Source organism: Sceloporus undulatus, chromosome 2 (genome assembly GCF_019175285.1).
Source record: "Sceloporus undulatus isolate JIND9_A2432 ecotype Alabama chromosome 2, SceUnd_v1.1, whole genome shotgun sequence".
NCBI lineage: Eukaryota > Metazoa > Chordata > Lepidosauria > Squamata > Phrynosomatidae > Sceloporus > Sceloporus undulatus.
The window spans coordinates 17,156,540-17,182,062 of record NC_056523.1 but is presented as its reverse complement, the minus strand read 5'-3'; the positions used below and the strand labels follow the sequence as shown (position 1 = coordinate 17,182,062).

Genomic DNA, 25,523 nt, shown 5'->3' with positions numbered 1-25,523 from the left:
GGAATAATGTGCCCAGTTCTGGGAACCACAATTGAAAAAGGATGTTGAGAAGTTGGAGCGTGTCCAGAGGAGGGCAACCAAAATGTTAAAGGGTCTGGAAACTATGTCCCATGAGGAACGACTTAGGGAGTTAGGGATGTTTAGCCTGGAGAAGAGATAATTAAGAAGTGATATGATAGCCCTGTTTAAGTATTTGAAGGGGTGTCATACTGAGGATGAAGCAAGCTTGTTTGCTGCAGTTCCAAAGAATAGGATATGGAGCAATAGATGCAAACTACAGGAAAAGAGATTCCACCTAAACATTAGGAGAAATTTTCCTGACAGTAAGGGATGTTCAAAAGTGGAACACACTCCCTCGAAGAGTGGTGGGAGGTTATCTCACATCATTTTTTGCCCGATATAAGACTACTACGACTTGTAACCTCCTGGTGGCATTGGCAGCATTTTCCTGTATGATAACAGCTGTTCTCACAAATTCAAGATTCGCCCACATTGGGCGAAAAAGGATGTGCGATAATCTTTGTGGAGTCTCCTTCTTTGGAGATCTCTAAACAGAGGCCATCTGTCAGGGGTGCTTTAACTGTGAGTTCCTGCATGTCAGGGGGTTGGACTGGATGGCGCTTGAGGTCTCTTCAAACTATGATTCTATGATTATAGGTGAAGTCTGACCAAAGCAGAATAAAGGATACTATTACTTCCCTCAGTATGGACACTATGCTCTTCTTGATGCAGCCTAGGATCCATAAATGACCACTACCAAACAATTGCACAGTGATTCCTCCTCCTCCTCACCCTCTGCTCCTAGCACAATGCCCCAGTATTGTGTATGGGATTCCCACCCTTTGATCTCCCTTTCTTTTAGAGAACTCAGAGTTCAGTTTTGATGGGGTTTCCCACTGGTGTTTCCAACAGTAATTAGTAGAAATCACTTTTTTCCTCTCCTCAGACATAGCAGATAATTTATTCCAAATCACCATAAGACACCAAAAAATTGGGGAAATTTTTCTGTAGTAAGAGAAAGATCCCCAGGGGAACCTCACTTCTGAGAAGTTCAATAGGTTGGAAACAGTTGGTTATTGGATGACAATATGACCGGGGGAGCAGAATGTGATCCCAGGTTTAGAAAAGGTTCTTAGACAGGTGTTTTTTTAGGGTGCCATGAGAGAGGGGAAATCATTTTTGTGTTTCCATTTTTCAGAATGAATGAAAATGTGTGGGCAATCCCCAATAAAAAGTTGCAGACAATCCATACAGATGTTTGTCTCCTTGCATTTCATTAACGAAACTGTAGTATATTCCCCAGTCAGCAGATGCTGGAGGGGAGAAAGTTCAATTCCCATTCATTTCCTGGTTTTTAAAAAAGATTCTCCTGTTCCTAATATGGGCTGGCAGGCCCAAATACATGATGAAAACTCCCCCCGCTTTCCCATTGTCCATTTGAGGAACTGTGGGGGTCAAAATACATTCAAAAACATTAAAAAATGTTTTCTAAATTATTTTTTGGGCCATTAGTATCTTGGGGGCCCCACATGTGGTCTATGGGCCCCTCTTTCTTTGTGTTGTTCTTTGTGTTGTTTATGCCTTAAAGTTGTTTACAACTTATGGTGACCCTAAGATGAATCTATCATGGGTTTTTCCTTGCAAGATTTGTTCAGAGGTTAGCCATTGCCTTCCCCTGAGGCTATATCTGCAGCATTCCCTTTGTCTACCAAGCTGGTAATTTTATCAAAAAAGGAGATCAGAAATTGAACCCTGATCTCCAGAATCATAGTTCAATGCTCAAACCACACTGGTTCTCTAATAAGGGGATTCTTTCTTCTAAGGAAGATGAGATAAGGAACATTTAAACTACAGTTGTCCCTCCATATTTGCTAGGGTTAGGGGAACAAGACCCCCGTGAATATGGAAAAACCGCAAATAACAAAAACACTGTTTTTACCTGAGGGACACCTCTCTAGGAATCTCTAGGTCCTCCAGTGCAATTTGTGATCAATATCCAACAACAGACCATAGAATGGCACTGGAGTAGCTACAAATGGTCTTTCAGTGCAACTTTTAGTTAAAGTTGACCACAGAGTTGCACTGGAGGACCTAGACATCCTAGAGAGAACATATTAATGAAATCCGTTGAAATCAAATCCGCAAATATCAAAGCCGCAAATATGGAGGGACGACTGTAGTTTATTTGCCTCCAGCCAGACGTTGGATGCAGAGGAGCCTGTACGATGAGCCCTGTGATGCTACAATGACTGGGACTGAAGGAAGAAGTTAACTAAATACAGTTTGCCCTCTATATCCATGGAATTTTAATGGCTTCCACGGTTTGAAAATATTCCCCCCAAAATATAAATTCTAAAAAGCGAACCTTGATTTTGCCACTTTATATAAGGGGCACCATTTTACTATTATGCCATTGTTTCTAATGGGATTTGAGCACCCATGGATTTGGTATCCACAAGGAGTCCTGGAACCAAACTGCAGCAGTTACCAAAAAATTACTGTACATACATATAACCCCTAGAGAATCTTTGCAAGTTGCATCAGCAAATCATTAAAGCTTACCAGTTGTTGGAAGCTGCTAGTCTCCCGGCTAAGCTGGAGATTTGCACATAGCCCTTTCCTATTGGTTGGTGCTGAGTCTGACTGAGCCCTCATCTCCTACCTGGAGATGACTCACAAAAGTTGGAGACTTGGGCCCAGGCCCTGAGATGGATTGTGGCTTTTGGGTATTTTCACTGTGATGCTGGAATCCTGTTGGTGTAACAGGAGGGTAATGGTGGTGCCAGAAGTAGCATGAGGCAAAAGACTGGGGGCATAGTGGTTGCGTGAACCAAGGAAGACCTTAGAGGAACAGAAGCATCACAGCTGGCATTTTCCCCTCCCTGCTGTTGTGTGCCTTTAGTCTTTGAATTATGGTGAGTCCTCCTCCCTAAGGCGAACCTATCATGGGGTTTTCTTGGCAAGATGTGTTCAGAGGGCATCTGCTATTGCCTTCCTCTGAGGCTTAGAGAGTGTGACTTACCAAGGTCACCCAGGGGGTTTCATGGTTGAGCTGGGAATCAAACCCTGCTCTTCAGATTTGCAGTCCAACACTCAAACCACTAAGCCATGCTGGTTCCATATATGATCCTGCAAAGAGCATTGCCATTTGCATAATGTGTCGACAGGATTCTGGTTTAATTGTGTTCAGAGTCAGGTCCATCCTTCCTTGTACTGAAGTACGACAGGAGACAGCAAACTCCCTGCACCTGAATCAAGCCATTAGTCTGTCTAGCCCAGTATTATCTGCAGCAGTAGATCTCAAACATTTTTTCATTTATGGTTTGAAAATTGCTGTGGGTCTTGCTGGGCCAGTTAATAAACGTTGTTGTTCAGCCAATCAAAACACATAAATCATTCATACTTTAATAACATTTCCCCTCTCCTCACTATCAACACTATCATCAAAAGGTGAGAAAGGCCTTTCAGATGGGCAATTTTAAAGGAAAATTATTCATTGCCTGCATCCATGCCATGCTATGAAAATGAAGGCACCGAAGCCAAAGCTCCATTAGGCTATTTGATAACCTGCTTTCTGTTCAAAATATCCTTGCTCTCCATTGTCAGGAAAAATAAATCAAGAAAAGGGCCAAGTGCAGCTACCTCCACGTACTTCATAATCCTTCTGCAGACCAGATGGGTCTTACTGAAAATAGGTTGTGAAGCTAAAAAGGCCCTAGTGAGCTTAGGAAGACTTACATCTCTTTCTTCCAAAAGATCACATTCTGTGTACCTTTCTTCAATCCTCCTTCCAACAAGGATCCCACCCCACATGCCTTTGGTCCCATTAATGGCTACGTACCTCATTGTCTGTTCGGAGTCTCCAACTACTTGGCATCTGTCTCTCTTTCTGAAGCTTTATGAGTTTCCATTCAAAACCAGGAGTAACTTTTTCCCCTTGTGATGCACTCAGGCTGACTTACAAGTGGGCAGCAGGAAAGCCTGTGGGCTGGCTGCAGAAGTTGCCCAGGGTGGGGGAATCCCAGGGCTGGGGAGGAAGTAAGTTATGAAAAGGTATGAAGTTGTCAAATTCAACACTGAATAATAAGAATAATGATAATTTTAAAACTTTCCATTAATGCCATCTCTGAGTCCACTCACTTGAGATAGCCTGTCATACACAAAGTGACACTTTCTTACCTGAGTTATTCTGAAATAATTGCATGTCTCAAATCTATATGTTGGACTAGATGTTGGACATCTGGATCCTAGACACCAGGGTACGAATCCTGCTAAGCCATGGGAACCTACTGGGTGACCTTGAGCAAGACACACTCTCTCAGCCTCAGAGGAAAGTAATGGCATACCCCTAAACAACTCTTGCCAAGAAAATTCTTAAGAGTTGCAGTAAGTGTAGCATTTGAGCCATGGATTTTGACTATGGAGACCAGGTTTTGAATTCTGGCTCGGCCATGTAAACCCAGTGGGTGACCCTGGACAGGTCACACTCTCTCAGCCTCAGAGGTTGCAATGGCAACCCTCCCCCAACAAAACTTACCAAGAAAAAAACATGATAGGTTTTCCTTAGGGATGCCATAAGTCAGAAATGATTTGAACAAAAACCAACAACAAAATCAGAAACGACTTGAAGGCACACAACAAGTACAAAATACAGACAGCAAAGTTTCTTTTGCTCCATGAAATCACACTTTTAACTGGAAATGATTTAGCTGGAATTAAGTAGCAGAGTCTCTAGAGAGTCTTGTCATCCTGGATGCAACGCCATTCTAGGTTACTATCCTGTTTGGCAGAGTCAGGAAAATTTACATTGGAGGCTAAAAGCCCCAGAACCTGACCACCAGTGTGGCTATAGGTTGGGAAACCTGGATTATCTAAAGATAATTTCCCCAAAGACTGTATGGTGTCACTGTTAGGTTCAGTATTCGGAGACTGGTTTGCTATGATCTATATTGGCTATATATAGGCATCATCCCCATGTGAGGATGCTTCAGATGCAGGATTCATTTATGCATCATGGAGGCAAATACCTGCAGGTTAACTGGATAAAATACTGTAGATTTCCCAGATCTCTGGGATCCTTTTCTCTGCTTAGCAGGGTGAGGGAAGAAGCCTCAGGGCAAGAGTGGTGTCTTAAAAGAAAATGTGTGTGTATTTTCCTCATTTTTTAAGATGTGTTTGTTTTATTTGAATGGTAACCTTTATGCAATTGTGGTTGATGTTTAAAGTATCAGGCTTAAAAACATACTTAAAAACATCACCAAGAGTTTTCCTTAAAACAATACCAGGGTCTGCCATCTGTCACATCAACAAAGGCCTTTACTCAGTCTCAGGTTTTGGGCCTGTAATCTCAGGATTTGGGATAATCCTGATCTGGCAACATAGTAGTTGGGGTTGCATGTCCTGAAACTGTCCCAATTTGTCAGGGACAGTCCTAGTTAAACCTCTGCCATCCCACATTTTGAGCTGCTTTAAAATATCCCAGTTTTACTGTCCTCCTCCAGCTTTCCCCCTTTGTCTTGGTGCAAACTGAGTTTAAAAGTAAACAACGTAGTTTGCACTCACTTCTGCAGGAGTGGGCTTCCCAGTAAACTCAGGCAAAAACAAACTGCTGCAGTGTTTACTAGAAGGACATGATTCTGCTCCCTTCTCTCCTCTGAGCTAATGGAGTGTAAACTACTTTTGTACTTTGAACTCAGCCTGTAGTAATGGAACTAAAGCTGAGGACAAAGAGGTAGAGTGAGAGGAGGAGAGAGAAACTGGGACAAAGCATCTGAAAAAGTGGGAGGATGGAGGATTAATGGAGGATTAATCAGGACTTTCCGTGCCAAATTTGGACAGTTGGGTATACAATATGGTAGAGACTTGAGGTAGCACAGATTTGCATCAAATAAAGATAGAAAAAGAACAGACCCCTATCACTGCCCAGCTGAAGTTTCCGCTTTGTCTTTGTTCCTCTGACTTCAAAATTTGCAAGGTAGAAGGGGAATTCCTCCATTCAAATGCCTTTGCTTAGTGGTTGCCAACTTTCAGTAGAGCCCTTGCAGGTGCTCTTTCTTCAGCAGCAATGACTAGTGGTTTTTAAACACTTCTTGCTGTGAGAGCCCGGCAGCAGCTGATTCCTGCAGATGGAGGGAGCTGTAGAAATAATGCTGTTTGACACCACTTTTAACTACCATGGCTCCATCCTACAGATTCCCGGGATTTGTAGTTTGGTGAGGCACCAAGACTCTTTGGCAGATATGGCTAACGACCTTCATATCACAAAATCATAGAATTGGAAGAGACCACAAGGTTCATCAAGTCCAACCCAAAGTCCCAGGATTCCATAGGTGTAAATGTGCATTATGTCTACACTCTAAAAGCACAAAAGAATTCCAGATGACGATGATGATGATGATGATTTTGGCAATCTCACTTTTGAATCCTCTATTTTCCCTTCTGGGCCATCTCCTGAGGTAGCTGTGAATTTGGATCGAAATGAAAATGTCAAAAACACTCAGGAGATGAAGTTCCCGGAAGTGGATCGGTATGGTTCTGTCCTGTCCCCCCCCCCCACCAACAACAAAAGATATCTTAAAGATGGCACCTTAAAGATGCTTCACACTTTGGTACAACTTCAAATGCCATGACCCCAGCATATGGAATCTTGGGATTTGTAGTTTGGAGAGGTTTTGGATTTCTCTGTTCTGATTTCTCAACAAACTACAAATCCCAGGGTTCCATACCATTCAACATTTCACTGATGAAAATTGACATGAGTGGCCAACCAACACCAGATTGTTATTACTGAGGAAGAACACACATGTTAGGTGAGGCTGCTGCAGTTTGCTTTTGCCTCAGCCTTTTGGGAAGGGCAAGATTCTCCTTCTCCCCTCCCCAGATAACTGAGTATAAATTAGTTTTACACTTAGAACTCAGAATTATACAAAAAAATTACATGTAAATCTGAGAACATACATAATATTTTCAATGGTAGATGGCCTTTATCAAAAACTCTGTAGAGTTAATAATTCCTAAAAGATGAAGTCAAAGAAGTGGTGAACGTTAGATGAATGATTGTTTTGGGTTCTGCTATGTGTTATGTTTTGTGTTATGAGTGAAAATGAAAATGTTATACAATTTTTTTTTAAGAGAGAAGCGATGTCAATTAAAATTATTTGGGGGGAAAAAGAAATCAGTTTGCAGCAATGGAAGTAAGCAGAGGACAATGTGGTGGAAAGTGGATGGAGGAGAGAGAAAATAGGACATTTTGTAGTGGCTGAAAAAGTGGGATGGCAGAGGATTGACTGGGAACATCCTAGCCAAATCAGGATTGGATGGAACTCCATGAAACAGCACAGTATAGTTTTATTCTTGACAGCCATATACAGGTTATAGCCATCAAATTGCCATCTTACAAAATTGCTTATAACTGTTGAAAACTTTTTACAATCACAGTTGATGCTATAGCATATAAAACAATCAATGTTCAAACGAAAATTACAAAACTGTTTCATAAGCACATCACAATGGTACATAATCCATTTGAGGCCCTTATCCTTGAAATCTAATCTCAATTCAGCCACTTTGCAGCAAATTTAACAGTATTAAGTATCACACACGGTTGTATTAGGGATTCTATAAGAAGCGTATTTCTATAAGTGTGTAGTATGAAAAATCTCATATGTGTGCCAAAGCACTGATGGAAGATCAAGGAGGTGGAAATGGGGAACAAGCATAGGTGGTAGGAGGAAGAGCAAAAAAGGAAGCAAGAAAAGAAATTGTGGGTGATAACTTCTTTTGAAAAAAGCATCATCCTCCAGCATAACCATCTTTAGTGTCATATGTGCTCCTATCAAGAAATGGGATTCCCTAGACTGGCCAACTGCAAGTTTCCAGCCACTGAGCTCACACAAAAACCACATCCAGTACTTTCCTTTTTGGGCTGCAGGGAAATTTGAGTGCTTTGAAAGAAAAGGAACTCAGAATGCTGCAATGATAATGATGGTGTCCTTTGTATAAGTTGTATAATGCAATGTCCTTGGAGTTCATTCTAGGGTAGGTGGTACCTGAGGAAGTTGGCATGCCCTCCAACATTTCATATGAGAGCCAGCATGGCATAGTGATTCAAGTGCTGGTCTGCCAAACCTCCTCTGAACAAGCTTATTTATCTATTTATTTATTTTGTATGCCATCTTTCTCCCAGAAGGGATTCAAGGCAGCTCACAGATAAAACCATTTAAAAATTGTTATAAAATTTAAAACAATTAAAATAATCTAAACACAGTCTAACATTACATTAAAATACACAAAAGTTAAGGCATAACTACAACACATATAATCCAGAGAAACTACCCTGGCACAATTATATGTTGAATGCCTGCTTAAACAAAAATGCCTTGGCTTGCCGATGAAAAGCAATCTCACCAAAAAATCTGCATGATAGGTTTGCCTTAGGGTTGCCATAAGTTGGAAACAACTAGAAGACACACAACAACAACAACAACAACAACAACAACAATAACAACATTTCACAGAGTAAAACTGGGATATGTGTAGTCAAGATGGCTAAAGTTAATAAGGAGAAAGAACATACAAGCTAAGAGAGGTTTCAGCATTTTGCTTTTGCTTGAGCCTACTGGGAAGGACAAGACTCTGCCTGCTCCTTTCTTTTCTCCCTGCTAAAGATAGGCAGAGGATAAATTAGGGCTGTCCAGCTTGAGACTATTATTTGAAGTCCTGTCCAGTCCAAGCCTGAGGTAAAGAGGGAAAAAAATGATAAAGAGAGAGATCCAGGACCTTGAGGATGCGCATCTACAGGTATCATCAGGGGCCCCTTCACACTGTACAGTCAGAGTGCTATGATTCTACCTTAATTCCTGTGGAACTGTAGGGTTTGTAGTTTTGTGAGACATAAGCACTCTCTGCCAGAAAATTCTACATGCTCCTTCTCAAACTACAAATCCCAGGAGTTCACAGGATGGAAATTAAAGTGGAATCCTAACACGATAGTTGTAGGGTGTGAAAGGGTTCCAGCTTTTGGTTTCCATAAATTGGCCCAACAGGAAGTGCACAAACAGGGTATAAATACAATGGCTATCTCCCAAAGTACTCTTACAGGCATGTGTTCTGTGATACTAAAGACAATACGATACTAAAGGTGTAGTGAGCCAGCATGGTGTAGTGGTTTGAATGCTGGACTATGGTTATGAAGACCTGGGTTTGAATCTTGACTTGTGCTGGGCAACCTTGGGCAAGTCACAGTATCTCAGCCTCAGAGGATGGCAGTGGCAAACCCCCCTCTGAAGAAACTTGCCAAGAAAACTCCAGGATAGGTTCTCCTTAGGGTCACAGGCACACAACAGCAACAAGTAAACAATAATAAAGTAAAAACAACAACAACACAACAGCAACAAGTGAGCTGGGCCTCTGCCACTAGGCAGATTGGCTTTAAAGTCCCCAAGCATTGACAGCTCTTCAGTGGCATGAAAAACTTAATTTGTATTAGTCATCTTGTTGGATATGTTTTGGTTCCCTTTGCAGTTTGGGGCTGGGAAAAGATATGAAGGCTGAGAATGGATGAGGGACTGAATTTTCTTCTGTTACTAACCTGCTTGTACATCTCTCACAGCTATTGAGGGGAGATGGGTCACACATGCACGCTTTGATTTTTTCCGCTGCTTAACTATATAATCCTTGGTAGCCCTTCTTTTGGCTTAGTCTTGACAGGTGCGTGCCCCCTAAACTTGTATGTCCAGTGATGGGGATTTGATGTTAACGGTCAACTGAGGGACATTCTGGGTCGAATTTGTTTGGGTATCCAGTTCTGCCATTGGCAGTGAGGGGATGCTGAACTCTATTAGTGAAAGGGCTGGAATGCTTCCCCGCTATATACCATCTGCTGCATCATTTATCACCAATACAGTTTATACCATAGCAGCAGTGGCACCATTAGCAGGGTGCAGGGGCTGTGGATTGGACTGGGTGACACCTCAAGAGAGAGGTGACACCTGGTTGGACCCTTCTCCCACTAGAAGGTGAGAAGGGTTGAAAACATCCCCTCCAACTATGGTGTGGCAGCAGGGGAGAGGACCAAGATCACCCCTTTGGCTTCCGTTATCCCCAGGTGATAGCATGGGTGGGAATGCTGCTGCATTGGATGCAGGAAAGTGATTTACATGTTAATCTGTGTGTTTATCTGTTATTGAATGGCAAGGCCTCAAGGTGCAAAGATATGTGAGGCGGATTTGTGTCTATTTTATCAGTAATCCATTGTCTGCTGAGATGCCCCCTGATCCTGGGTGGTGTTCATTTGCACTTGCTGGGTCTTGATTTTGGTGTTTTTCAGAACTGGTAGCCAAAGTGTTTACTTTCAGGGTTTCTTCTTTCCTGTTTAAGTTGTCCAGGTGTTGTGGATTTCAATGCCCCCCCCTTGTGCATTCTGACCTGATAGTTATTAGCATGGTCCAGAACTGAAGTTTTTAAATACCATTTTATACCCAGGTTGGTTTATAACGTGTTCTGCAACTGCTGAATTTTCTGGCTGGCCCAGTCTGTACTGTCTCTCGTGTTCCTTGATTCATGTTTAGACACTGTGTTTGGTGGACCCCAGTTGTTTGCAGTGGCTGCTGTCCAGTAAGGCAGAATGGAGTGGAGGGCCGGACCCAGCACTAGGATAATTACATTGTTATGTAGCATATGTAGAATTTCAGCCATCGTCTTACTTTGTATAATTATATAGATATATAGGGTTCTTATTTATTTCTTGGCCAGAATCTTATGGGTGTCTTACAGATCCAAATGTTCCCCTGTGGAAGTAGCTGGATATCTTTGATGCGGAACATCTACACTTAGTCCAAGGCTGTGGAAGCAGATTTGCACACGGGGTTCCCTTGTGCATGGAGATGCACATTAGGTTGTACAGCGAGCTGCAAACTGGTTTGTGCATTCAGTTGTGCAGCACTGCCACTCAGCACAAAGGTTGCATAGCCCGTGGAGACGGGTGCTATGTAGCCTCAGTGTGAAATCTTGGCTGCTATGTTAGTGAATTTTTAAAAAGGGTGACACTCTGTGCTGTCATCCCCGGACTGTGACCTATTGTGTGCTTCTTTCAGAAATCCATCTTGCCCTTCCTCTTTCACCAGCTGCAGAATGCTGTGGTTTTCCTCTTGTGTGGCTTCATCACACTTCCTCTTAGAAGACAGTTGTTTTCTCTGAGTGAAGTAGGCATGGCAGAGAGGTACCTGTCTCCTGTTCCCAAAGACTGCTGTGCCACCCACAATGAAATCATTGTTTTTCTTGTATGGGGCCTTGGCTGCCTTGGCTGCTGTAAAAACAGACTTTGAAGAAGGTAAGTGGCATATCTTCTTTTATGATGGACAGTGAGTAGATTGAGTTTTCTTGCTGTCATTGGTCTTGAGCTCCCTTATAAAGAATTCTAAATGCCTCACCAAACTACTCATCCCAGGAGTCTGTGAAAATGGAACCATGGTAATTAAGGTGGTCTTTAACCCACACAGTGAAAGTGCTATTTAAAGATGTAACAACTGGTGGTATTAGTTGAAATTAATATACAGTTGGACCTCTGCATACATGGATTCTTTATCCACAGATTCAAGTATTCATGGCTGGAAAATATTTTTACAAAAGTATAAATTCCAAATAGCAAACTGTGTTTTTGCCATTTAATATAAGGGACAGCATTTTATTACGACATTGTATATCATGAGACTTGAGCATCCGTGGATTTTGGTACCCACGAGGTGCACTGGGATCAAACCCCAGGGGATAACAAGGGCCCACTGTATTTGAATCAGGAATAGAGCATGTTGCAATGTATCTTCTCACTTTGGCATGTTCTAGATGTATCAGACAACAGGTCCCATCATTCTCATCCAGCATTGTGGCCATAGTGGCTGAGCATGGTGGGAGCTGTAGCCTAACACATGTGGAAAACCTGAATCAGACTGCAACTGAGATAAAAAGCAACTGAGGGTGAAAAGCAGAAGTCACTGGAAATATCCAATGCAATGTGGTGAGAAGGAAAGACAGAAATGAAGAAATGAGGTCCCTCTCTGTTGTGCTAGCCTTCCATGGTGAGGGCAAACTGTCTGCTGCTGTGCCTTTAGGAGACTGCTGAACTGAAATTTGTTAAATGAATTCATTAACTGCAGGATTAGAGAGACTACAAAATGAGTAGTCTTAGGTAGCAGTTCTAAATTACAATAACATGCTCTGCAACTGATTTAACAGGCAGTTGGAGAGTATGTTTGCCAGAGTCTCAAGGGTTAAAACACAGCACACAGGGAAATGCTTGATGTGTGTGTGTTTGACCATGAGCATTCAGCAGAAGTACAAGGTTGAATAGCACAGCTGATGCTCATTGGCTCAAGGACACTTTGGTGTCTAGGTGCACGTAGCCATGGATGATGAAACAATGTGTCTGGATTACACAGGGGACACTTGTCATGGTTGCACACAGGAACTCACTGGGTTTGGGAGACCACATGGTCTGGAGTCTATATAAACCCAGGGGTTGCAAGGGATAGCTTGTGGGTTTGTAGTTGGAGTTGGTTTGGTATGGTTTGCAGTTTTGGAGATCTGTATCTGTATATAGCACTGTGAATCAGGGACGTAGCCAAGGGGGGGGGGGGCCCCCCCCCTTCCTAAAATCCTGGCTACGTCCCTGTGTGAATAAAGAGCACTTTGGAAGACTTGGCTTCTCTGGTGGTTTATCAGAAGAAGTCTGGCATCGGTTTGCTGTGTGTCCCCAGAGGTTCCTGCATTGCTTCAGTTCCTGGAAGACATCCAGCTGCTGTTATCTCAACTGCCTTTGGAACCACGTTTCTGCTTCTGAAAATTGCTAGCTCTGCTCAAAGGTCTGATTTAACCACAAGGCTCGTTTGAGTTACTGACAGTGGTTGTTGGACCCCAGCAGTTGTGCTGACAATGTTATCATAATTTTTATTATTATTATTATTATTATTATTATTAACCTTTATTTATGAAGCGCTGTAAATTTACACAGCGCTGTACATACAATCTTTTTAGTTAGACGATTCCCTGCCCTTGGGCTTACAATCTAAAAAGACATGACACAGAAGGAGAAGGGAGCGGTGGAGGGAAAGGGTAAGAGGTCCAGCAGTTCTTCTCTACGTCTGAGGCCTGGACCAAAGTAGATGGACTGGAGGGAGAGCTTGGCTTCATAATGGATGGTTAATCTTCTTCCAGGGAAAATACATACTCTCAAGTGGGATAATACATATACAGTACATAGCAATACAGGAAATGGTTTGATAAACAGGCACCAAAAGAACATCAAATAGTAAGCGACAATTATGCAATGCCTGGGAAGGCTTCTCTGAACAGGATGGTTTTCGACTCCATTTTGAAGCTGGTTAAAGAAGTGAATTTAGAGCTGCTATCTTAAACAACTCATTTTGTGGTATCTCTAACAAGTTAATGAGTATGCCGGGTTACAGACCGCCGAAAAGCGGCGGTCTGCTGCCGGCGCCGGTTGCTGCGTCCGGGAACCGCAGCAGCCAAACCGCCCGGTTCCCGGACGCAGCAAAGAAGAAGCGCAAAAATCGCGCTTCTTCCTGGGCCCCAGATGTGACGCTGCGAGGTGCTAGTTGCGCACTCGCGGCATCATATCAGGGGCGCAACATGCGGACACAGTGCATCCGCTATGTAAAGATGGCGGCCCCCATGTGGACGGGCAGCACTATCTCTTACGCGCTCCACGTGTACTAGGGTTGGGGGCCGTGAGGAAGAGACAGCTCTTCCTAATCCTAGTACACGCGGAGCGCGTACTATGCACGCGTTTGTAACGTACCTTTGTTTTAAAAATCCTAATTAATCCTCTGTCATCCCACTTTATCCACTGCTTTTGAAGGATCCCTGATTCTTCCTCCCCCTTCCCCCTTTGTCCCTAGCTTACTTTACTGACTACAAGCTGAATTTAAAATGCAAACATAGCAGTTTGCACTCAGTTAACTCAGCAAGGGGGAGAGGTGAGAAGGGGCAGAAACATGTCCTTCCCAGTAGGCTCAGGCAAATGCAAACTGCTGCAGCCTCTCTTAGCTTGTGTGATTAATCATGAATAATGTGCAAGAATATTAAAGAATATTTGATGGATATGAGTTTGCAGGAGTTCATATGTGATGCCTTCTCAAAGATCCAAAGTCCAATCATTTGCATTTCACATTTCAATTAAATAATTCTGCAGAATTATTTGTTTAAAAAACATCCAATTCCAAGTACTGATTCCTGCCCATGAAATGTAGCCATCTCAGATTTTCACAAAATAACGGTGTGTATTAGCATCCTGTGTTGTTGTGTGGTTAAAACAAATCCATAATAATTTCATCATATTGGTTTCAGAAATGAAGGTAGATGCTGGATCAGATGTCCAAATTCCTTGCAGCCTAAAAGGACCCCAAGTGACATGGTTCTGGATTCCACGTTATCCCATCTGTGCTGGCTTAAAGGGTGATAAGGAGGAGAAGGCCATTTTCACAGTGATTTCTTCAGGCATAAAAAGAGGGAGTGAGAGATTTCAAAATCGTTTGACAGTAGAGAACCAAAACCCAGACAACATCTCCATCATCACCCTCAGATTCCTCTACATGAATGACTCAGGTGTTTTCTACTGTTCTGCAGGCAAGGAAAAATCACCACAGACCCAAGTCACTGTGAATCCAGGTAAAATAAAATCAAAACAACACCCCACCTATATTGGTGGGACTGGGATTTAGGCACACTCATTGTAGGTCTCCTTGATGCAAAGAATTGCAAGGAAGGATGCAGAGCACAGCATGTGGTTCCTGGAGACAGAAAGTCAGAAGCCCACAGTGGTGTGATGAAACCAGGGCTCAAAGGATCAGAGAGCCAGAACCTTTTGCTTAATTCAAATATGCCATCATATACCTTAGCACAACTTCCCATCCAGTCAAGCTCGCAGTTTAAGTGCAATCTTTGTGTGTGTGCGAGTGGGAAAATTTGTTGAGAAGCAATAAATTGTTGGGAGCAAATCATTTATTAAAATACAACATATTTGGGGGTGTTTTGCCTTGAAGATGAGATTAAGACCAATTAGCTTTATAAAGGCCTGTTCCTGATAGGTATGGAAAATAACTAGCTTTGGTTTGCTGGAATGGATCAACACAGTTGAGGTTGCATTTGGGGGCTCTTCTTTGAAATAAAAATTCTCAGCGCCAGTGAATTTTTTTTCAAAAGATGTGATTGGGACCTAGAATCAGTTCAAAGTCATACAGAAAGTGGAGATAGCTATGTTGACAATCAGAAATATTTATAAATCCATATTAGAATAATACTTTTATTAGGCCAAATCAGATGTCACAAAAAATCATGAAAGCTCTCAAGATCTCCAGAGATGTAGCTACACTGCACAGATATATCAGTTTCATAATACTTCAAGTGTATTAGCTCTACCCTATGGAGTCCTGGAATGCATGGTTGGTCAAGTATTCCTTGCCTAAGAAAACCCTATGAAAATCATCGGGGTACCATAAGTCGACAGGTGATTTGAAGCCACATACACACAAAAAGTACTCAGAACGCACCTTTAGAGAGGTCTTCCACTCCCATGAAGGACAGAACTAGAGCTCTCTAGCAGAAATTTCTAAGTCCCTGGCCAAACTAGATCACAGGATTCCTCATAATGAAGCTACGGTAGTTAAAGTAGTATCAATCTGGCATGTCTAGGTATGTAGATGCAGGTAAGGAGATACACTTTATTCCACAACATGTTATAAAATGCAAGTTTGAAGAATGGGAGAATAAAGAGACTGACTTTTGATGATGGTCTGAGTCTTAACACGAAAACGAAGAAGAAGAGGAGGTGACATTCAAATAAGGACTGACACAGGGTCTATTCATATTATAGCAGCACTATGATTCCATTTTAATTGGGATACTGGGATTTGGAGTTTCAGCGAGGGGGTGTATTTGCAATTCTTAGCCAGGAAGCTCTCTAATCCATCTCTAAACTTCAAACTTTAGGATTCCATAGGATGCTGCCATGTCAGTTAAGGTGGAATTGTAGTATAATAAATGTATAGTTCAAGGTTGAATGGGAATAGTAGATATGCAGTTCTGTAACTTGGAATACTCTCCAAGATAGGAAGGTGACATGGTCTTCTTTTACTGTAATGACTGAGATAATCCCAACCAAAACTAGCAGGTGGCAAGATGTCCAGAACTTCTTGTATGGCTAGGGCAGTGCAGAACTGAAAGATACTATTTTTGTACTATAGCTCCCAAAATCCCCTAGCTAGAATTCAGGAAGCAGCATTAAAAGAGATCCTTTCCTAAGTTTTGGGACAGTGGTGATTAACCCTGCCTAGTGAAGATTTCATTTCATAGTTTGAGAACCACTATTGTAAGAACACATCCTCTTAACTGCCCAAGGGAATCCATACACAATACAGACATGAGCACAACCTAGCCAAAAAGATGAGGGGTAATCTGGCAATCATGGGGAGAAAATGTGTGTGTGTGTGTGGGGGGGGATTTTAGCACAACTGGAAAGGAGATATTAAATAAATAAATAAATATAAATAAATAAATATAAGCAAGCAAGCATATATATGTTTCTGACAGGCTATCAAAATGGGATTTACCTTGTTGAAAACCAAAGGAAATCGAAAAAATGGCCTCAGGGAATAAAAATTACCTGCAACGTGTGTATAAACAAGACCAGTGCCAATATCAATAGAGATGATACCATCATCAGCTGGACACTAAATGGCAATTCTGTTCCTCAAGGACTCACTGAGAAGGAATTAAGAGACACCATAATAATCAAAAGACATAACAGGCAATATTTTGGTCTCTGGAAATGCATCCGTCCTTCTTGCCTTACTCAGTTTGATGGCTACTGTTTGGAAAATGATTCAGAAACTTCAAGGAGTGATGCTGACGTGGAAACAACTACGGTATCTACAACAGGTGAGTGTGTGTCACAGAGCTTTCTGTGCATCGTAACTGGCCAATATTTGAGTACACCCAGTTTTGTGGTAGCTGGGTCTTGAACAGGTGGTTAAAGGACATTAGCTTTTCCTATTCTTGGTGGAGATCAAAATAGTTAGGGCTGGGTATCAAGAAAGTTGGTCTGACTAAATTGTTGGTTTATTTATTTGTCCACTTATGTGCTATTTTTCAGAATGTGGTTATAGAAAATACAAATTTCTCCCAAAGATCTCAGTCATTGTGAAACTTGGTAAAAAGAAAACGGGTGGGGTGGGGATAGGTTGACGATGGTATACAATGACATTGTAGGAATTTAGAGGGAGTTCAACATGCTCCTAGTCACATATTTTGCTATCAAGCTGGCTTTGACTTATGACAACCCTATGAATGAGATACCTCTAAGATCCCCAATCATCACAGCCCTGCTCAGGACCTGCAAACTCAGAGTTTCTGTGGCTTCCTTATTGAATCAGTCCTTCTGTAGTGCATTCTCCCTCTTTTCCTACTACAGTGTACCCTCCACTTTACCCAGCATTATCGTCTTTTCCAGTGGGTCACAGTGTTTTATGATATGCCTCAGACTAGAAATCCTCAATCTATCCATCTTTGCTCCTAGATAGAATTCAGGCTTCATCTTTTGACACAAACTCTCATTCAGTACCACATTTCAAAAGAATCAGTTTTCTTCCTGTCAGCTTTCTTCACTGCCCAGTTTTCACAACCATACATAGAAATGGGTAGTATATGACCTAGGATGATTATGACTTTGGTATTTTAATGATATGTCATGCACATCTCATAATACAGTAGGCCCTTGGTATCCACTGTAGTTTGGTTTCAGGACCCCCTGTAGATTCCAAAATCCTTGGATGTTCAAGTACTGTTAAATACACTGAATAGTAAAATGCTTACTCTTATATAAAATGGCAAAATCAAGGTTTCCTTTTTGGAATTTTTACATTTTTTATAGTATTTTCAAGTCGTGAATGCTTGAATCCATGGATAAATATCCAGTGGATACAAAGGGTCGACTCTATCTTAATACTTATCACTGAGTCCTCTGTGACTGGTACCGAGCAAACTAGCTGCACTAAAAAAGTTTCGTCTGTTGGGCAAATTTGACAAGCAAGGTTTCATTTACATGCACAGGTTGCCACTGGATGTTGCATGCTATTCTATTCTAATTTGTCAGTCTGTTTGTACCCAGACCTTTTTTTCAAGGCAGGGACCTAAGGTGGCTCACAAAATAGAAAGAATTATAGGCAGAAGCATATGTTGCTAAAAATGTACCCAATGTTAATAGTGTTAAACTATATGTAGAATCAACTCATTAGAAAAGATGATAATGTTTGGCAAAGTGGAAGGCAGTAAGAAAAGAAGAAAGAGCAGAATGGGTGATTAGAAGCCACAGCCCTGAATTTGCAAGAGTTGCACAGGACTGTTGATGAGAGAGTGACCTGGAGGTCTCTCATTCATAGGGGCACCATAAATTGAAGATGACTTGAAGGCAACTGGCAACAAATAGCATAAATGATGGGAGCCAGTGTGGCATAATGGTTTGAATGTTGGATGACTCTGGAGACCAGGGTTCAATTCCCTGATTGGGCATGAAACCCTCTAACTGTGGGCAAGTCACACTCTCTCAGTTACAAGGGAAAGCAATGGCAGACTTCCTCTGAACAAATCTTGCCAAGAAAACCCCATGATAGTTTTGCCTTGGGGCCATCATGAGTCAGAAATGACTACAAGGCACATAACAATAACAATAAGAACAACAGCAAAAATGATGTCTGGCCTCCTGTTAAAGAATTTAAGTAGCACAGAGTGGTCACTGTTTTTGACCCAGCACTAGGTACAATAGGGGGGAAATGCTTTTTTCTTTCCTTCTTTCTTTTTGCAATGATTAGAACTGTTATAGGTCAAGATAGGTATTTCTCTTTTCTTAGTACAGAGCAATTCTGCATCCCCAGAACAAATCTGTCCACATCTCTGTCTCTTGCCCTATAGAGTGGTTGTGTTCTCTGCAGTCACCCATTAAAAATAACCTTCTCTCTCATTCTCAAGATGTGACAGCGAGGGCCAACCACCATGTGATTGGTGGTAGTATTGCTGGACTCCTCATCCTCCTTTTGGTGTGTGTTATCCTTTTCATCATTTGCAGAAGGCGTCATTCACATGATGTCAGGTAATTTGCCTTTGGAAAGGATGTCCCATCTTATGGCCTAGGCGACATAAAGCATGGAATAATTCAAGAAGGAAGCACTCAGTGAATAACCATGGCCTGGTCATTCTTTCATCCTGTAGTTTGCCAGGCTTGTTGTTAAAAAATGAAAAGTGGTTCCTTCCCACTCTAAAATTCTGTGATTCTATCTGGCTTTAAAAAAGAAGTAGTAGCTTTTGCAAACTCTAATCCTTTTCTGGAGTCTTTAAGTGCACAAATGCATGATGTTTTTATTTGAATGAACCTTGCAAAAAGCAGATTTACAGAAGACATTTCTCTGTCAACCTTTTAAGCCCCAGTGGAACAAGAGAGCCAGAGACACAGGAAAGCAAGGAACTTGCTGGTAAGTATTTACATCTCCCACACTTCCCCAATGATAATGCTTGTGGCATCCAAAAATAGTGTGCATTCAGAAAATCCAGCCACTGTGATATTTTCAGTCCTTTCTTTTGGTATCTTGTCCATAAATACAACAAAATAGAAAACCAGCACAATGCGAATATGTGTAAACAGTTGGCCCTCCATTTTTGAAATTTGACTGAACGCTTCAGGTTCTGCAAGACTGGGATGATGATAGGGACTGTCTTGCAAAGGGTTTGCTTTGATCAAATTATGGACAGATATTTGTTGTAACTGGCAGTTGGAAACAACTGTTGTTCAGGAAACAACAGTTAACGTGAAATTGAGCATACATGACACAGGAGATTAGCATACTGGGCTTTATTCCCACACTAGGTGTGGGATGTAAACTCACAGGGACAGATTGTATCGCACAGCTCCGTCCCTGGACAGTACTCATCTCATGCCTGATCTGAGCTTCAGGGATGGAGCTGTGTGATACAATCTATCCCTGTGAGTTTACATCCTGTGCCTAGCGTTGGAATAAAAACCTGTGTACTAATCTCCTCAGTAAAAAACTGATGTGAAAGAAGAGAGACAGGAGATCGACTTTTAAACTGGGGGTAAACAGCTTTGGAGACTCAGGGAACCCATTTTGCCCACAGTGAAAGCATTCTGCCTACTGCTGCCAAAAATCAGCAGTAAACCCTGTCACTAAATTTCAGTGGCAAATCAGGAAGATTGTACTTAAAGGAATTATTTTGCTTATTTTACATGTTGTTGATATGTTCCTGATTTTTTTTGGGGGGTGCTATTACTGGTGTGCTTTGGCGCCACAAGAATAGCCTGGAGGGCTTTATACACCATGCAGGGCACATGTTGTCTAGTCCTGTTTCAAACTGTTTTTGAGTAAGACAGTTTCAAGTATATTTTAGATTAATGTAGCTTCTCTCAGTTTCAAGAAAAATGTACGCCCGCTTTCAACTTATTGTTAATTCGAAATAGAGTAGACCCATTGAATCAAAGGGATTTACTGACTCACCATTTAACAGTTTAATGGGTCTGCTCCAGTTGAGATTTACCAGAGTTCTGGCCATTAGTTGTAGGGTTGGAATCAGCAAATGATAGCCCAAGAGTTACGTCCAGCCCAATGAAGTGTACCATTTTGTTTCCTAGTTGTGAACTCAGAAGAATAAGAGATTTGTAAATGAAAAGAACACCCTTTTTGTTTTGTTCAATGTGCTTATTGTTTAAAAAAGGTGTTGTTTTTTTTAACCCAAAAGGCTTGAATTATGTCTACAGTTAACTTTGGTTCTTTGGGGGGATTCTAGCTACTATGCTCTCATAGTATCCTGTCAGGAAAAGTAGTTGCTGACCAGACCTGTAGCAGGTGCTATCAAAAATGACCCTACACATCACTACATCTAGTGTGTCCTACTAGATTTCTTATGGCTTTTTTATTTTAGGGTCAGAAGGATCTCCACAGAAGAGAGATGGGAAGGAGCCCGGAACTGAAGACCATACCTTCACAGAGGTAACTTCTCATTGTAATATTTTTACCATCTCTGGTAAAGAGGACACAACACTTGGAAACATTCCTTTCCCTTTTTAATTAAGTTCTTGAATCTTCCAAATTCAACAAATGTAGTCAACAAACTCATATTACTGATTTAAGGTCAGCACATTAGAAGCTGGGCTAATGTTTCCAAGTTCTAGTTCAGAGCCCCAAATTCATTCATTTTGCTCCACTCCATGCTTATGACTGTTCTTTCTTTCATGCCATCTAGGGAGCAGGGGAAGGTATCCAGTACTCAACTCTAGAGTTCAAGGAGACTGGACAGCACCAAATGAAGACAGACAGTGAGGTGTCTTCTGTCATATATGCCCAAATGCCCACCAGTTGTTGATCCAAGAAAGTTTGCTCCCTTGTTTTGATCAGGATGGTGATGGAGAGACTGTAAATACATTTTAGTCAATAAATTGACACAAAAAAACTTGCTTTACTTATCCATGGGTCAATGCTGTACTTGAACTCTTATCAAAAAATGAACCATCCCCTTCTTTGAGTAGAGTGGCGAAAGGTGAGAGCTTAGTCCATCCTGAGAGCACCAATAAGAAACACCAACCCTCTCTTCTTTCTCTGCTGCATTTCCAATTCTGACCTTTTTGAATGCCTCGGCTGGAAAATGGCATTGGCAGCAGCTTTTTGGTGCTTCCCCTCAAAGGAATGATGAGATGAATCAGGCTTTGAAGGATCTGAATAAGACATTTGTGTATGTTTGGCCTGAGATGGACGGGTGCAAAGCACCGATCTTGGGCCAAAATTAGGCTTCGGGAGCATGCAATGTCTGCACACTCCTGAACCCTAGGGCGTGGTGCCGGCACTGTCATAGTGGCCTCCTGTCCATGTGGGGGCTGCCATGATGACACAAGCGCAGCGCAGCATAGCATCTGCATGTTGTGGCACCAGGCTTGCATCATCAACATGCCACAGTGCACCAATGGTGTACTCATGGTGGTGGCCGCGCACTGCAAAAAGAACCTGCTTTCAGGTTTGGTTGCTGCAGGCTCCCTCAGGAGCAAAAACGAGCAGCTTCAGCCCGCCTTTTCGGGGGGGGGGGGTCTGTCGAGCCCCATTGTCAGCTTTTCTGGGTTAAAATTAAGCAAAGTTTTCACACTGAAGTTAAAAGCTGTAATAACTGCTAAAATAATTGCCATTTTCTTTGCTTTAGGGTGAGCACAAACAGTTATGCTTGTGGGAATTATGTAAAGTCTTTGGCATTTGTTTTCCTTTCCTTTTAATCTTTTGTTACATGCATTCTACCCTCAACCTAGCCACAGGTCATATCAAAATCCATAATTTTGGCCCCCAAATCTGATCTCAATTTATATGTGAGGTCGACTTATAGTCAGGTATATATGGTACATCTCAAGAAGAAGAAAAAAATTAAATCAATTCCTCCAATGGATGTGTTTATTTTAATTTTAATTTCAACATTTTAACTGCTTAAGATGGTAAGAAAGCTGATATTAGGACTGTCAAAGCAATCCTAGCTTTTGGCTTGCGTATCAAGAAATGTATATCATGGCATCATTCCTCTTTAGTGGGATTGTAAGAAAGAGCAGAGTGGACAAAATATTTGGATTTGATGTACCCCTTGAACATGATACAGAAATGATGTGTAAAGTTGCAGTGTTTTCTGCATCCTTCCATACATTTATCACATTTGAATTTATCTAAACAAAATCATATGCATGATATGACTGCCGGTGTAGTCCTATTCTTGTTGACTCAGAAGTAAAACCTATTGTGTTTGATAGCTCTTATATGCTCCTTGTAAGTAGCAGCATGCTTTACCTTTAGCCAAATTGCAAGCAAGGAAAAGGAGAAGTACAGTACTCAAAAGTCATGGAAAAGGAACCCAAAATCCATGTAGTGCCTTTCCCTTCATATGAGGTAGATGGAAGACAAAGGTGACACAGAGTGGAAGAAACATCAGTGAAGAAAGACTAGGTCTATTCAAGGGTATATTTATTTATTTTTATTATTTATTTATTATGATATTTTTATCCCACCTTTTTATTTTGAGATCCCAGGGAGGGGGCAAACAAATAAAATAATATAAATAATTTAAACAACTACAGATCAAAACAAGCATATATTTTAAACAGGATAAAACAACTTAGCCAATTAAAAAAGCTAAAGGATTTTAGAAACCCTGTACATATTGCAAAAAGTAAGTTAGGCCACAAAAGTGTTGAAAAAAGGTCATGTTTTGACCTGGCACTGAAAAGAAACTAACAGTGTTGTTAGTCAGGAGAGAGAAGCAATTGTTTCCAGCACATTGCAAGGAATGCACTCAAAGAAATTGTGCAGAGAAGCAGAGCTTCGGTTGCAGATCGAGAAATGGTGGGTAAGCCTTAATGTGACAGTGAGAAATGACAGAAATGGTATCAAACAATTACTGCATACACGGTTGTGCTGTCTGGAGTCTGAACAGTAGTAGATTTCCTTCTGAGATGTTGCAACTGGGCGTAATGAATAGAAGCGGATCTCTGGAAAGGGAAACCACCAAGAGAAAGGATTAACACAAACAGGGACCTTGAGTCTGCAATCTGCTTCAGACTTGCATTGCAAATGTCCTTTGTTAGATTACAGTTCCCAAAATTCCTCACACAGAAGGGCCAATAGCCATGCTAGTTAGGGATTCTGGAAGCTGTAGTCCGTAAATATATTTTTCTTATGCTCTGGTCTCATCTTGTTCATCAAAAATTGCTCAGCCAATATTTACCTCATGCAGACTCTCCCTTTTCATTATATCCTCCTTCTTTCTGGTGGTGTATCTCAGGAAAGGATGATCTTCAAGTCATGGCATCATGATGAAGAGAATGAGGGTGAAAATGTTGAATGAAAATTAAGTGAAGTGAATGGGAACAAAGAAATGCAAGAGATGATTACAGAATCCTAGAGATGGAAGAGACCTCAAGGGCCATCCAGTCCAACCCCATTCTGACATGCAGGAAAACCCAGTCAAAGCACTCCAGGGGCGCATTCCCACTATAAGAAAAATTGAATTGCTTATCGGTTTAAATGACCATTGTTCCCATTTGAAATCGGTTCCTGTTGCAATGTGATTGATTCTTGTCATGATCAAGTGAGGTAAACACACACACACACACCAAAACCAAAACGATTTTTTCCACACACTAGTTTTTAAGTGGTTCTTTTAAAAAGAATTAATTCTGAAGAGAGTTCAACAGGTGGGAACAACAGATCAGAATCACATCATTCTGGGGGGGAGATTAAAATAGCAGAGGGGTGTTTGTGTCAGATCCACCATTTCCCCCTTCTCAGCACTGCATGTTTTTTTAAAAAATAAAATTGATAGAAGATGTGATTTCTTGGTCTTTCAACTACTTTAAAATGAGGCAAGTAGTTGCGAAACCAATGAGGAGTCACTGTTTAATCTGTCTCAGTTTTGTAGCGTGAGGTTTATTGCATTTTATTGTAATGCTGCTTGTTATCCCATAATTCTATACATGTAGGTAAAAGGAGGTCTAGTAGAAGCTTCAAATAAGAAGGCAAGAAAAAGGGAGGTTTTTCATTCATTCCTCACCTGTCCTCTCTTGGTTTTCTCTGTGTTTTCTAGAAAGAAATTGCAAGAGTCTTAGAGTAGTACCACACGTTATGAAAGACACAAGAATGTTTGTGAAAATGTCACCACAAAAATGCCCCTTAAACTATGAAACTTATATTATACCATTATGCATGTCTATGCCAGAATATTTTACTGCCTGAAGCAAAGAAAGAAAACAATATGGCAGCCCATCCAATTTCTGCTTCTGTTCTATACACAGAGTTCCTTACACAGACTGGATGTCTATTGAATGTTCCTGTGGCATTGGCAATAGGAAAGAGACCACCATAAGATGTGATGGCAGAAAGCTAGTTTAAGATGTGTTGTGCTGTGTTTCTGATTTAAGGCAACCCAAGGTGAACTTATCATACGCCCTTATCAGATGAGTGTGGAACTGGGGGTCTTCTGCACTGGGCGGTTCGAATTCGCGTTATTTCGCAAAGTACCATCATACCTGGGAGTCCTTCCGCATTGGCAGGATTCAAATTGGCCAATCCGCATTCGCGCGAAGTGCATTCAGTGCAGAATGTTTTGTCAAACTGGAGCTCAACATGCGGATTGGCCGATTCGTATCGGCCGCCTCGCACATGCTCAGTGGTGCCCTGCATGGGTTGCGACCTTAAACACTTCCGGGGTGAAAGGGGAGGTCCCATCATGACAGCCCGGTAAACAGCTGGAGAGCCAGCTCATGCACATTAACAATCGCGATACAACGTGCCCGTTACTGTTTCCTCTCTACATTCCTGCTTGGTTTTAATGTAACCATGACCTTCCCTTGCAACAAATTAGCAATGCCCGGTTCTGCGTGTGTGTGTGAGTGAGTGTGTGTGTATGTATTCGGGGGGGGGGGGGGG

At 41.6% G+C, this 25,523-nt stretch overlaps 2 protein-coding genes across 7 annotated transcripts in view; one reads left to right on the top strand and one right to left on the bottom strand.

Moving 5' to 3' along the window:
• Window positions 1-11,096: 11,096 nt before the first annotated feature.
• On the top strand, window positions 11,097-24,130 carry LOC121922715. Of its 6 annotated transcripts, none has more exons than XM_042452442.1 (7): window positions 11,097-11,329; window positions 14,362-14,682; window positions 16,603-16,950; window positions 19,036-19,156; window positions 19,486-19,535; window positions 20,998-21,065; window positions 23,881-24,130. In XM_042452442.1, the coding sequence occupies exons 1-7, from the start codon at window positions 11,260-11,262 to the stop codon at window positions 23,941-23,943; spliced, it is 1,041 nt and encodes a 346-aa protein (XP_042308376.1). In that variant the 5' UTR covers window positions 11,097-11,259; the 3' UTR covers window positions 23,944-24,130. The 6 variants fall into 6 exon arrangements, with proteins under 6 accessions (XP_042308376.1, XP_042308378.1, XP_042308375.1 ...); XM_042452444.1 differs by lacking the exon at window positions 23,881-24,130 and adding an exon at window positions 21,319-22,015 and having other exon boundaries at window positions 16,768-16,950; XM_042452441.1 differs by lacking the exon at window positions 23,881-24,130 and adding an exon at window positions 21,319-22,015.
• The window catches only part of LOC121922717, a 26,896-nt gene continuing 24,460 nt past the window's right edge, over window positions 23,088-25,523 (bottom strand). The window contains exons 4-6 of the mRNA XM_042452448.1: window positions 24,649-24,677; window positions 23,824-23,891; window positions 23,088-23,587 (exon numbers count right to left, since the gene is read on the bottom strand). Of these exons, the coding sequence (XP_042308382.1) occupies window positions 23,486-23,587; window positions 23,824-23,891; window positions 24,649-24,677 (199 nt within the window). The 3' untranslated portion in view covers window positions 23,088-23,485. The remainder of the gene's footprint in view (window positions 23,588-23,823; window positions 23,892-24,648; window positions 24,678-25,523) is intronic.

Excerpts from the sequence above, each read along its gene's own strand:
- LOC121922715 (XM_042452441.1), top strand. The coding sequence starts at position 11,260 with ATGAAATCATTGTTTTTCTTGTATGGGGCCTTGGCTGCCTTGGCTGCT. Across the intron at positions 11,330-14,361 it reads AAAAACAGACTTTGAAGAAG|AAATGAAGGTAGATGCTGGA; the intron begins GTAAGTGGCATA and ends TATTGGTTTCAG. Across the intron at positions 21,066-21,318 it reads AAGACCATACCTTCACAGAG|GGAGCAGGGGAAGGTATCCA; the intron begins GTAACTTCTCAT and ends CATGCCATCTAG.